We start from the raw sequence: 14,868 nt of genomic DNA, 5'->3' as shown, positions 1-14,868 counted from the left end.
AAATATCAAATGTCAATCGTGGAAGCTATAAATCCAGATAATGAGTATGCATACAGAAGGTCGCTCGATTTATATCTGACTGATTTTGAAGGTTACTCATTTTACAAGAAATTTCGCCACTACCACCGATGGTGATCTATTACTCACTTAGCACTGTTCACTGTTACCTTACATCGAAGTTCCCATTGGAGTGAATTCCGGCGAAACACGGACAGTGGAATTCACTCCCACTCTTTCATGTAAATTATCCTGAGACCTGTGAGGGTGCGCGGACGCCGATGTTGGCCTTGCAGCAGGTCAAAACCGTAAGTATTTCTTAGGCTGGCATCAGGACTGTTCATACGAACATATTGAAATGGAATGGTGGGAATTCTTAATTTCCGTCCCATTTCCTAACAAACGCAGAGATGATTTGACGGAATTATTGAAGCATTGTCCATATAGATCCTCACCTGGGCGCTGTTCACAGTGTAGGATGTCGATCCGAAAGAGGCATCATAATGGATTCTTAGAAATATCTTGCATTTATTTTGATATTTTTATCAACCTTACGTATCAGTAACTTCCCCGCATAGCTAACTTCCACAACCACCACAAATCCAGGTGGGAAACTTTCCTGGCAGTGACGAGAAATTGGTGGCCCTTGCTTCTCTGTCACGATATGTCAACGCCCAAATGTAACCATCAGCAGTGAAGTATGCTTCATCCATTGTGACTATCTGCCATTTGGGCCCCAGAAAGTGCTTTTTCATAGTCTCCCGCAATTCGCTTTTCGTTCTGCACTTTGTGCGTAATCAGATGAGATGCTTGGTCTTGAGGACGCACTTCAGCCGAAGCCGCTTACGAATGCCCGTGTTCACAGTTGAAGGTGCCGAATTGGCTTGTTGGTCCATCGCACGTTGGGTAAGTGCATTTTCCTGGCACACCAATCGGCGGATCTCTTACAGCACTGCAGGTGTCACTTTCTTTGGAACCTCTTCCTGGTGCTTTTCGTGTGCGACTGTTTTGTCAGGCGCTTCCTGGTATGCGTAAGAGCAATAACAGGGTGTCTACTAAAATTCCAAAATGAAATCTCGTGACTTTTTCGTGACCTTCCCTTTACCAAACCATAAAATTTTTTAACATTCCCAAGAGCGAATTTGGGTGCGAATTAGGCCGAATTTTCTTGATTGCGACAGAAGCGTGCTTTGCTTGCGATTAGGTAGCGTCTAAAGCCTACTATAGACATTTTTGGTGGTGAATTTTGACGTTTTATAGAACAAAATTTTCCAGTCTTCACTTACATTTGCACAGATTAAAAAAAAAAAAAAAAAAAAAAAAAAAAAAAAGTGACCGTTTTCTGATTTTGTGATCGAGAGACATGCTGAATAATAGATTTCGCAGTAGTTAGTGCAAGAGTGAACTCATGCTCCCGACACTGTTCACTGTGCGTATGTAGGAAAAACGAACATGAAATGATATATCTTTCCCAGTAACGATTTAATTCAGATGTCCTTCGATGACATTTACTCAACTAAACTTCAGACCCACAATTACTCACGACAACAGACGCGTCTTCTAGTGTCATTCTCCGAAATAATGGCGTTCTTAATTCAGCCCGATATACATGGAACAACCTTCTGTATTTATCGAACCAACATAACTATAAAATAAAGGCAAATTACCAAACATGCAGAGTTAGCCAAAGTTGTTTAAGTAGTAAACAAAAATGGAGATATTTCTCAAAACATATGTATTCAGTAGATGGGGTATTTTGCCTTCGTAGACAGGCATATGAACGCAAAACAATTACACGTACATTTGAATTTGATATGCATTTAAATATAAAATACAAAAACTATACTTAACATAAAACTGTACATATTCAAACAAACAAAATGGCATAGAACTTCCATTATACGAACTTTCACATTCAAAAATCTCACACTAACTGTTCCACTTACGAAAGAAAATATTTCTACAAGAGCAAAAAACATAAGACAATAATAATTATTATACACACAACAAATTACATGAATGAATTTACATATTTTACTGGTACTTCTGTCATTTTTTCTTCTTTCGCCAAGACTGCATAAGCTTTAAACCATACTCATACACATTATTGTACCATGCAAAAGATAACTCTGCAAGTACTTACACCTGAGAGCTCCTAAGTTTTCTTCGTGACGACTGAATAATAATGGGCCCTGTAGCAGAGGAGAGGGAATTATTTGTTTGTCTTCCTACAAATACATTCTGATTATTGTCAAAAGAATCAGCACTTGCAGTGCTTCCAGTCTCTGAATTGTTGCGTGATAAATCACGCAATAAGGCTCTGTTGGCACGTTCTTCTTTCGCCAGCTGCCGACTAAGCATTCTGCAAGAAAAACATATTGCCTTCTCAAGAACAACAAATCCCTATGTCCATTTGTCCATTTTCTAATTTTAAAGAGTATTATAGAAAGAAGATACGGTAAACAAAAGATTACATGTCTTATATATATATATATATAATTTTTTTTCAAACTCGTTCATTCTTTCTTAATATGATATGAAGTTATTTCTCATTTATTTACTTTCAGCCTATATCCTTACCTTACCACATAGCGATAAAGAATTAGGTGTACTCTGGCCTCCGATACTATTCAGCTCCATTCCATCCTGTTTATTATTTTCCACTTCCAATTTCTTATCTGCATCCCCTTTAGATAGTCTTACACTTAATTCATACATTTTATTTTTGGTTGTCTTCTCTTATTTGAGTATATTTCTCTTCCTATCATTCTTCTTGGCATCTCTTTTTCATCAATATTTTAATACTTGTCCGGCCCAGCTAAATTTCCTTGATTTGACAAATCTAACTATGGTCTTTCCCCTTCAGTATAATGTTTACCTCTTTATTATTCAGTATTCTGCATCTTTCTCCTTCTTTTACTGGTTCATACACCTTCCTTATTTCTTCCTTTTAAATCAGTGTAGCACGTATCTTCCTTCTTTAGCGTCCAAAGCTTGGAACCATACGTAATAATCAGTCTAATTAGTGCCCATTAGCATTTTGTTTTTCCTTGTTTTGCTTCTGCTTTTTAGTAGTTCTTGGTTAGCATAATACGCCATATCTCCTGCTTGCACACTATCCTTTATTGTTTTGGATATGTTCCATTGATCATCTAGTAATAGCCCTAGATACTGAAATCTGTTTACTCTCCGATTTTAATTTCTTGTCTCTTGTTTTCCTCTTTTGTTGTTAGGAACGCATGTTTTATCTTTATTTTGTACAATCCTTCTCCTACTTTCAGAAATATGCTTCTTAATTCGTTTTCTGTTCTAACTGATTGTCGAGTTATCAGGATATTTTCAGCCTATATTAAGCATACCTGTTACTTGGATATTCTGCCCATTGGATATTAACATAACATACATCCTGAAGTATTGATGTCTGGACGAAGCATCTACAACATTTACATGCACATTAGTTTCTTTTTAATTATAAATGAACAATCAGGATCACTAATGAACAATCAGAATAAAGTAAAGAACGTAACGACTTATACAGTGAGGACTGTGAAATCTTATGGGTTGAAATAAACATTCCAAACGGTCCAAAACAACTCATAGGCTGCTTTTATCGACCACACAAAAACTCTCCCTTGTACATACTGCAAACATGTCGTGACTATGACTGCCGCCGTAGCAGACTGCAATGCAACACTTCTTAGAGATTGCAATCTCTCCATTGACTGGCTTTCCCCCATATGTGGTGTCCCACATTCTAAAAATTATAATAATGACTCTTGGTTTTTGGACAATTTTATACATGCTCTGGGCTTTGCACAGCATAATATGCATTCTACTAGAGGCGATAGTAACCTGGACTATATTGTGTCAACCCACAAATCGACGGTTGTGGTCCCTAAGTTAAATTTTTTCCCATCTGATCACGATCCCCTCAGTGTGTTCTTTCCTCACGTCAAACACAAAATATATCAACGACAAAAATCAGTGTCTTCTTTACCTCAGTGAAAAAAGGCCAGTTGGAGTGAAATATGTCAAGTTCTTCATACTTTTCCATGGTGCTTACTTGTCTCAGACTCAGTTGACGATGCAGCTGACTTATTTACTGACGTCATACAGGCTGTGGTTAAACATTTTGGCCTTTCCGTAAAAGACCTTGTTCAAAGTTCCCCCCGTGGTTTGATGAGGAACTAAAGTGCATACTCGCAACAAAAAAAATGCATGGAAGCCATGGAAGGATTTTCCCAGTGAATATACCTACAAGAACTTTCCAGATATTAGAAGACATAGTAAATATCTTATAAAAAGAAAGTATGAGGAGTATATTGAACACATTATAATCAATACAAGTAATAACCCTAAGTGTTTCTGGACCCTAATAAACAACCGAAGAAATAGTTCTCGTATACCGACTGAACTGACCTACAAAAATGCATGTATAAATGAAAAAGACAGGGCAAAGGTGTTTAATGAATGTTTTGCTAGTAGCTTTGTTTCATCCCCTCCCACCTCTCCTTCCTTTCCCTACCCTCTTCAACCTGTTTGTTCTGAATCTGTCTTCTATCAGTACTACTCGGATCGAAGTACTTTCTCTTCTCTTGACATTGTCCCAGCAGCGCGCCTTAGGGCCAGATAATATTTACACTTGCTTCCTACGCAGTGTTGCCAGTTCGCTTTCTCAACCCATTTCGAATTTACTAAATAGCTGTTTTGTAGAAGGTATCTTTCCCACCTGTTGGAAGAGAACTAATATCACTCCTATTCGTAAGTCTGGTAAGAATAAAAATGATGTGTCCTTCTATCGACCTATTTCTTTATTACTGCCTCTCTCACTCGTTTGTGAAAAGATAATCAAAAACAGGATCTTTCAATTTGTTGCTCCATTTATAAACTCCTCACATACGGCTTTCTGCCAGGAAAATCTTGTTACTAATTTACCTGTTCCGCCCGATGCTGTGGACAGCATCTCAGAAAATTCTCAACTTGACATTTTGTATTTGAACCTGACTAAGGATTTCGATTCCCTTCCACACCATCTTCTTATATACAAACTCAATTCTAGATTCAATTTATATGGTAAGTTGCTTAGTCTTCTGGAAACCTATCTCAGTAATAGGACACAACGAGTTTCAGTTTCAGGTTACTTTTCTGTTTTTATTTCCGTAACTTTTGGAGTTCCTCAAGGCAGTGTTCTGGGTCCACTTCTTCTCTTCTCTTATCATACATGGACGATCTGCCATCTTTGTTCACAAACTGCTCTACCAATATTCTTCTATTCGCTGATGATTGCAAACTTTACAGACAACTTCAATCCGAGTACGATGCGCTTGCTCTTCAACATGATGCTTCAATTCTTCTCAACTGGTGTAACTCTTGGAAACTTAGCTTAAACTTCAAAAAATGTGCTTCTCTTACGATTTCTCTAAAAAAGGAACCTATAAAACACATTTACAAAATTGGTCATAAGAACATAAATCCTGTCTCCTCTTTCAGAGATTGGTGTTATCATTGAAAGTAAGCTTACTTTTGCGAATCATATAAGCACAATATCTTGTACAACTGTAAGAAAACTGGGACTCCTTTATCGCTTCACTGACATAAAAAATCCTAATTCCTTAAGCTTGTTCTATAAGTCATATGTTGCTCCCACTATTGAGTACTGTTCTCCTATCTGGTCTATGCCTTGCCCTACTCATCTAAAAAAATTAAATTCCGTAATTAATTTCTTTTTAGACATTGTATCCACCGAGTACCTCACCTCCGAACACTTTCAAAAAATATCGTTTTAAAATCCCTCAATATCAAACCTCTCCTAGTGAGAAAGAAAATTTCTGACCTAATATTTTTGCAAAAAATTGTAAATGGCCACATATCATGTGAACAGTTATTAAGTCAGATCAATTTTCGCGTACCCGCTAAAACAACACGGTCTAGTGATCTCTTTTACACTCGAGCGGCGAGAGTTAATATTGTCCAAAGGTCCCTTCTAAACCGAATTGTCAGTACCTATAATCAGTTACTAGAAACTGTAGACGTTTTTTCAAGTGAGTATACTTTCAGATCATCTATAAATAGGCTATTTTTGTAATGTCGCTGTTGTATTGTACCATTTTGACCTCAAATTGTTATTGAATTGTTATGTTATCAAATTGTTAAAATGTTTCAGTGTAAAATGGCCTAGTGTTGTATCTGAAACCTGCTATAAATAAATAATAATAGTGAATATATGTTATAGTAGCAGCAACCTTTCAAAACCGATCTGAAAGTAATACTTATGACATCTCTGTTCATGTCGCTACATTTCCATCTTTTTAAAAATAACATTAACAAGTACTGAATAAGAAATGAAATGAAATTTTCAGTTTTACGTCACACGATTATGCCGGTTAGGCTAAAGGAGACGGTGATGAGAAATGAATGACATTGTGGAATGAAGAAAGTGGGAGGAAACGGGAGAACCCCGAGAAATTCCTCGAGCACGGTGTGTACAGAATAAGTTTAATAGAGTGTATCTAGGTATATATATATATATATATATATATATATATATATATATATATATATATATATATATATATATATAGTGATATCATACATTGTTATCAACTATTGACAAGGACTGCAACATTGGTTTTCAGGGTTACCCTACAATGCATAATGTAACAGCAGAGATGAACGAATATCAGTGAGTGCTGGGCTGTAATAGAGAACGTATGAACTACAAGACGGTGTTTACGAAAATTGTGTCGTAGTTAATGCCCTGCATAGATGGAGAAATCAACTGAAATCTTCAGTGCTCTGAAAAAAGCTTAAGATTATCACGATATTTATTCATCGGGCCATCAACAGATACTGTGAAACGGAGACGATTGAGGACCACTCAAAGCAAGATCGCAGCACACCGTGAGAAGTCAGAACATCCTGAAAGCAGTGGCAAGCGTATCGAAGAAATAGCCAGGAAACAAGCAATGATGGCTCGTGTGCTGAACATTTCTAAAATGTCGATATCTCGGACTAAGAGCTTTCTGGCGAAGTACTTGTCACTTCCTCACTTCACAGATTAAATTTCCAGACGAAGCGAAAACCGAAGAGACTCTTCCAGCGTTAAGCAAAAGACAGCAGAATTTTCTTCACTGATGAGAAGATTTTTGTAATTGAAGAGTCCTTCAACCGTTAAAATCATAATGAGTATGCCTCCACATCCTGGGGTATTCGTAGGAAAACGCTAAGGATCCTGAGAAGGCTTCATTCTGCTTCAGTGACGGTTTGGTCTCTCTCTCTCTCTCGCGCGCGCGCTCGTGTGTCAACCTACGAGACTACAAGTTATGGTTCCAACACTGAGTCTCACTCACTGAGTTTCATTGTTGACTTTCTATGACTAGGTAGAGTATAAAAATATTAAGAGGGGAATAAACCGTTACACCTACATTGTAAATTAATGAGACAATGGATGGAATTCCCTCCTCCTCCGTCCTGAGCCATCTCACCTCTGGTTACGAATGACAGACCAACCAGGCATTAATATTTACCGCCCATTGGATATGTAACTATATTATGCACTCTACCATATTTACAGTTGAGGTCACTTCAGTTAATAAAATCTTCGTAGATCCCGCTGTCCAATCCAGGGTATGATCTAAGACCCTTGGTTCATCGGCTCTCCCGAATTCTCTCTTTTGCACCTTCACTTAATCACCACTCAATGCGCTTATTTCAATAAATATTTGCTAACAATATTTCTTTCTTGTTGAGAATGTGAAGGCAATAAATATGACCCCCCCCCCAAAAAAAATAAATAAATAAACATTTTAATATCTGGTGTCCCTTCGCAGTCAAGTGGGCAACTCACACGCTTTCGAATCACATTTTAATCAATAGCTCCATCTCATATTGTCTTGGCGCAGAAAAGGGACGATCAATCCAATAAATCAATCAACTACTGACTCTGCTTCCTCTTTCATTAAGTGAACCTGTAGTGCATTGTTTTGACGCAGAAAAATCTACAGCAAAATAATGCACTTAAGTATCACAATAAACTTGATAAATCAACTTGCAAACGACTGGCCTGAAGCATCGTCTCATTCACCTCGTTTATTTAACAGATTTATGCAACTCAAAATCTTAGTTTTCTTAGTCAGATTCTACACTTTAACATAGAATTTTAACGATTTGCGTACCATTTGATAAACCAAGACTTAAAACAACTAATATCCAATTACATGCATAAAGTGTATAGGTCAAAAGCTACTGCATGCGAGGTTTAAGTTAATGGGAAGGAATTGCTAAACAGTTTTACACACTGGCTACACCAACTAGTGCATCTACAAGATGACTCTGACCTTGCATTACAATATTATTTTGTTTAACGGAAAGAATTGTGTCCAAAGGTAACATATAAACAAATATCTTACCAAGTTGAACAAAATGATACAGGTAAATGCAAACCCTCATACGTAGTTTCCGAGAGAAACTTTTTTTTTTAACCTAAAAACTGATGCCGAACAATAATTACACCACCTATCAAGATAAAACTGGATATCAAAGCATACTCTCATCAAGCTCTTCATTATGATACTAACAAGAGGATAGCTTACAATATGGTTAATGGAATATAGTTCAAATTTTTTGTTTAACCAAAGTATTGGCCAAATTTCAATAGATAGATCTCACGAGCTAAACAAAATGAAGTGCAGAGAATAAATTCTCACGTTTAATTTTCGAGAAAAAAAAAATATTGTTGCTACTGAAAAGGACTTTATTTATTTATGTACTACAGTAAAACCTGCCTTCAACGGACCCTTTATTAAACGGAAACTTGCCTTAAACGAAAATATTTTACGGTCCCTCGAATATAGGGGCGAAAGACGTGTTAAATTCCCTTCATTAAGCAGAAACTGTGTTACGCGAACAACGGAAATCACAATAAGCCTATTAACAGAAACATTCAAGTTCCGGATTGCAGCATTTAGAAAGATTTTAGACATGTATTGAGAGGTAAGATACATGTATACAATCGACTACGTTGTCAGCGAAACACATAGTGATGTGCAAACCGAAACAGGGACAATGGATCTAGATGCCTTAATTGAGAATTACACGGACCATCAAAAAGAAGAAGAGGAGGAAGATAAATATGGCATTCAGCTGGAAAAAGAGTAGGCTAAAAACTTATCAAGATTCTGGTAAAAGTTTAAAGCAACTGCAACAATTTGTCTTATGTCAAAATGACACTGATATATTTAGTGTGGTTTCTTAGGTTAAAGTGTTTGTGGAAAGTCAAGCAGCTATTCAGTAATGTGTACACAAAATTCTCCATGACTATGCAGAAAATAAAGTTAACGTGAGTATAACACTTTCTGCCGTTCATTGTAAGTTGTGTGTGTATCAACTCGTAGTAGAAATAAATACTGTAAATTGACTAAAGTATGTACAACATATTATTTTAACTTGATATGTCCATTATATACATGCATTTTTTTGGTCTATCCTCATTAACTGGAAACTTCTCTTTAACGGAAATTTTTGCGAGTCCCGTGCGATTTCGCTAAAGATAAGTTTTACTGTATATATATATATATAAATAAAGATCCTGTTAAGTAGCAGATTGTACCTATTGTCGTCTGTGTTCTTCTAATGGTACATATCTACTTCTAACCATGACGCACATACAACTTGTGAAAGTTATCATCAAGGAACAATATCATAAGAATGATAATAACGTTAAGTTCGATCTGTAAATGTTATGAAATAAAGAATACCTCTCCTTTCTCTCCTGTTCCCTTCGTTTCCTTTCCTCCTCTTCTTTCTTCTGTTTCTGCTTCTCCTGCTCTTCTAATTTCTTTTGTTCTTCTTCTAGTTTCGCTAACAGAGCTAACCTCTCTTCCTCTTCTTTCTGTTGTTTTAATTTCTCTATTCTACTCGATGTTCTTCTTGGCTGATACTCCATCATTCTTTTCCTACGAAATAACAACCAGTTTATTATTATTAATTTATTTCTTATGTTTGACAAGCACACCCATACACAAGTATTTCAAACAGTTTCATTCAAAAGAAAAATGTTACTTCTCACTGGCATACACTGGCACCAAGATAAAATTACAATTTTTCCGTTAAAATGGCTTCGCACTTAAAAGTACTATGAAGCAATAATGAAATATACCCTTAAGCACACACTTTAATAATTTAATCGTGTGCGTTTGATGACTCACTATCATCTTCATCGGTACATGACAGTTATTTGTTATTTATTTATTTACTATTTTTTACCCTGGTTCGTACACTCGCAGAATGTTAAATGCGAGTATTTCAGTCCTTAGAAATAAAAAACAATACTATACTTCATAAACAACAATAAACACACTGTGAATCTAACTCCAATACACCACTTGCACGATTGATGAAATTTAGCGCCACACAATGTGTGGCCTCTTGTTTAAGTCTTTGATGCAGAATTAGCAGCGGTTGGACGAAATGGAGAGAAGTAGCAGGAGTGCTGTGTGGCAATCGAGTGCCAGTACACCTTAAAGGAAAAGTTTACAAAACAGTAGTGAGATTTGCCATATTATACGGGGCGGAATGTTGGACGACGAAGAAGAGAGAGGAACAGAAGTTGCGTATTGCAGAGATGAAGATGCTGCGTAGGATGTGTGGAGTGAAAGAATGAAATAATCCGGGGAACAGTAAAGGTGAGACCAGTGGTAAGAAAAACTGAAGAAAGGAGACTGAGATGGTTTGGGCATGTAAGAAAGAAGACCTTTGAAGTATGTAGCTCATCGAGATGCTACAGAAGTTAACTGGGAAATGAGCCCCAGGCCGCCCAAAGAAGTGGAGAGATTGTTACGAACGATATGGTGCAGTGTGGTGTCACAGCGAATATGACACAAGACAGAAACAGGTGGAGGACAGCGATCTGACGAGACGATCCCAGCTAACTGGGAAAAAGGCTTAGAAGAAGAAGAAGAAAAAAGAATTCGTGGATGAAAAAGCAATTTATTTTAACCCTGTAACCATAATCTAAATGTTTCCCTGGGATCGAATTACCGAAATCACATAATGTGAGAAATGACTTCCTGTTTTAAATTGTTCCATTTTCAACGTTTATTATTCGATGAAATTACACTTGTTTTGAAAAATAAATAAATATATATGCACTCACAGTTCATCATTCCTTCAAATGGTTGTTGTTAACGAAGAGGATTTATTTTTCCCTTCCCTAAAGACCGGAAATGAAATCTTTAAGTTTTACGTCCCACGGTTATGCCGGTTAGGCTAAAGGAGACGGTGATGATGAGAGATGAATGAAATGGTGGAATGAAGAAAGTGGGAGAAAACGGAAGAACCCCGAGAAAACCCACGAGCACGGTGTTTGTCCACCACAAAGTCCACTCGGCGCGAGCTGGGATCGAACCAAGGACCCCAAGCACCGGAGGTGAACGCTCTACCACTCCACCGCGCCCCCCTGGACCGGAAATTTACCATAATGTGGATCTACAAACCAACGTTAAAATTCCTCAACAGTCATGGACAAATGGTGATGACTAGGAGTCAATGATATGTATACGATTAAATTAATAAAGAGGTGCTTAAGTGGGGTTTAAAGTTTGTATTTCATCATTAAATATGCGTCATATCAGTTCAATTGGTAATTACTATGAAATAAGCTGAAATATAACCTATATTGTTATATAAAAGTGATTTACTGTTCAACGCCCAGGCTACACTACTGAAATTGGAACTATAAATGTAAATTTTAAAAAAATAAAATAAAATAAAACCTTTCTGTCATGAAAGCAATAGGGACGAAAGAATATTTCGGTGAAAGGAGCCAAGATTAAAATATTTCATGAACAAAGTTAGGGACATGAAACTCGATATATAAGCTCCTCATTAAAAACAACTGAATACATTAAAAAATTCCACTCTTAAAGGAAAAAAGGGGTTCAATTTTTATAATACTCAAATTTACGACTCTCTATTGAGAAAATACCCAATGTGAGGATTAGATTAAGTTACAAGTATGAAATTCATTACCAACTTATTATTTGCTGCACAACAATATAGTTTTACATTAAAAAACTAAATATTTGTGACAGTTTCGCCAACTAACTCTTTGACTTCAACAGACACTATGAGATACAGGAGTAATGTACCATCTTATATACTTAAAATACATATAAATAACATTGTACATTATTCCTGTATCTCATAGTGTCTGACGAAGCCAAAGAATTAGTTGCAGAAACTGTTACAAATATTTTGTTTTTAATGTAAAAATATATTGTTTTACTCAGCAAATAATAAGTTGGTAATGATTTATATACAAAGCAAAGCTTCTGCTGTTGGAAAATATGAAATCCGGTATATAAATTCTTATATAAAAATAAGGGAACACGTTGTTTCAGCATTGTCGAAAATTCTGCTCTTAAAGGGAAGGAGGTAATTTCTATATTAAAATTTCCGATCCCTTATTATCATCGTAAGAAAATGCCCAACATGAGGATTCGTTTAAGTTCGTGGTGTGAAATTCGGCGTACAAACTCTTCATTAAAGATAACCGAATATACGTGTTGTAGCGTTTTTGAAAAATTTTGAAAATGCGCAACGGGTACAGGTTTATACTAATACAGGAATTTGGTTAACCTACAATGATTCCTCCCTAATATTACAAAACTGTGCTATAATATATAAGGTTGGTTGTTTAACGTCCCTTTCTTCATCGAGACCACATGCGACGTACACATAGAGCTTAATCTTGGATGCGAACCATACCAACTTCTACCGGGAATCAAATTTGGCATTTCTTTACGCTATCCAAATTTACACAAATTAAGTTCCGGAATATTAAAAGGAAAAGCACACTTTTACACACTAGAATTCTCCAATTATGGTTCCACTTACGGTAAATGAAGATTCTACCTTTCCAAATTTAGCGTAAAAATAACAAGACATTGTTAACGAACTAAAACATATCAGATCTTGACAATCTAAAATAGGAAACTCTTTCCAACAAAACTTTTATAATTCTGTGAATTCTTTACCAATATAGTGGTCAGCAACTTCGAAATCGCCCAAATTTACTTTTTACCAAGACTCAAAATAGTTGACAACGATAAGAAAGTCATCCGATCACGTGGCCTACAAATATATTGAAGAGTTACACCAAAACGAGATCTATTAAAATATTTAGATTTCTGTATCTGTACAAATTTCACTTGTTAAAATCCTCTAAAATAATATTTTACCATAGTGAGAATGTCCAATTAAAATCCAAATTACTTTTATCAACACACAACTAATCCGACTGATTTTGTCTTGCAAGACATTCTTAGCGCCACCTATATTCCGTTGGTGGAGAAAGACAAAAGAAGATAGAAGTCCCGTCATCTTGTTGTTCGTTTCGTAAAATAAAAAACAATCTCCCAAATTAGACAGACATAAATTAGTAATGACTGAAAAATCTTAATAAGTATCTCCCCCCCCCCTTTCCCTCCTTACACACAAAGGACAACACTTGCTTAATTTTGATCTTAACAACCAATCATTGAATACTTCGTTCATTCATCTTTCGTAAACTATTACTTTTATTATAATTCTCATTTTTAGATTTAATTCAAAGGAGAAAATAATGTTACGAAGAAATCATTACTCTTTAATATAGAAAATATTCGAAGAAAATAAATACCGTTCTAAGGTCGAATTTTCGCGAAAATAATAATAAATATAAAAATACATGATAACAACGAACAATAAGAGTACAAATTTTGTGTCACTAGTAATAAATGCACTAAATGAGTAATTATATAATAAAGTTTGGAATAAGTAATTTATTAAGTATTAAAATCGATATTATTAAATGACTGATAATTACTATCAATCAGGCGATAAATGAAGATTACATACCTTAATCTAGAGAATGTTTCAAAAATTTCGAGGTATTGTTTTACGGTTAGTTATATGCATTTTCCATTTAAGCACTATACAATATTAAAAAAAAGGCTCGCTGCCCATAAGAAGCCAAAATGAGAAATTAAAAGTATATATGAGAAATATTAATTAACAAGTTAAAAAGTAGTGGTGCTTATTAATAGTTTCAACACTGCTAATGTGAATTAAATTAATAAGTGTAAAGTACGAGAAATCATACTATTTAAGATAAAATGTGTTTAAAACAATTAAGATTAAATTCACTCTTATTACTTAATTCAACTCTAACCTTTCTGTTTTCTTTTCTACACTCATCAATTATTGCATTCTTTTCTAGCCTACGTACGGGTTTGGAAGAGGAATCCGATGACAGTGAAGACATTGTTTACTTTCTGAATATATTCGTCGAAGTGCAGAGAAACACTTCCGAAGAAATATTATGGTATAACCCTGTGATGAGTAGAATGCACACGGAAATGGGATATGTCCATTTGAAACTTACCAATCGTTACTTGGAAAACAAATTCGCTTCTATAACGAAGAAAAATTCACTTCGGCTTTATCAAATAACTCATGAAGTTTTTGAAGTTCATATCAAACTAAATGTAGGTCTACGACATTGTATATTTACGACGTGAACAATCAAAATACTCTTCAAACACCATTGAATTGCTTTTACCATTAAATGTTTCTTACATGGCAGTTTAAAAATAATATTCACATTAATTGACTTTTTTTTTTTTAAATTTACATTTTATTTTATTTCGATGTACAATAATTGCACATCAATACTTGTTGCCATGCCTAATGCACTAACTTAAGAAGCATACGCTTACTCAATTAATTTCTGTAACAAAACAAACCAGAAATGGCAAAAGCATAATAGCCGGAATACATCATAAAAGATTAACAAAAACTTTAACAGTATGCACTTGGATGTACTCGGTACAG

General features: G+C 35.5%; 1 protein-coding gene across 1 annotated transcript in view; it reads right to left on the bottom strand.

Moving 5' to 3' along the window:
• Positions 1-14,868, bottom strand: part of dikar (CECR2 histone acetyl-lysine reader dikar) — a 67,554-nt gene that overhangs the window by 15,717 nt on the left and 36,969 nt on the right. Inside the window, exons 7-8 of the mRNA XM_081727993.1 lie at positions 9,753-9,950; positions 2,141-2,359 (exon numbers count right to left, since the gene is read on the bottom strand). Coding sequence (XP_081584119.1) covers positions 2,141-2,359; positions 9,753-9,950 — 417 coding nt within the window. The remainder of the gene's footprint in view (positions 1-2,140; positions 2,360-9,752; positions 9,951-14,868) is intronic.

This window comes from Thermobia domestica, chromosome 10 (genome assembly GCF_964235325.1).
Source record: "Thermobia domestica chromosome 10, izTheDome1.hap1.1, whole genome shotgun sequence".
NCBI classification, from domain to species: Eukaryota; Metazoa; Arthropoda; class Insecta; order Zygentoma; family Lepismatidae; genus Thermobia; species Thermobia domestica.
The sequence above is the reverse complement of the archived record's forward strand: the minus strand, read 5'-3'. Positions and strand labels throughout refer to the sequence as shown.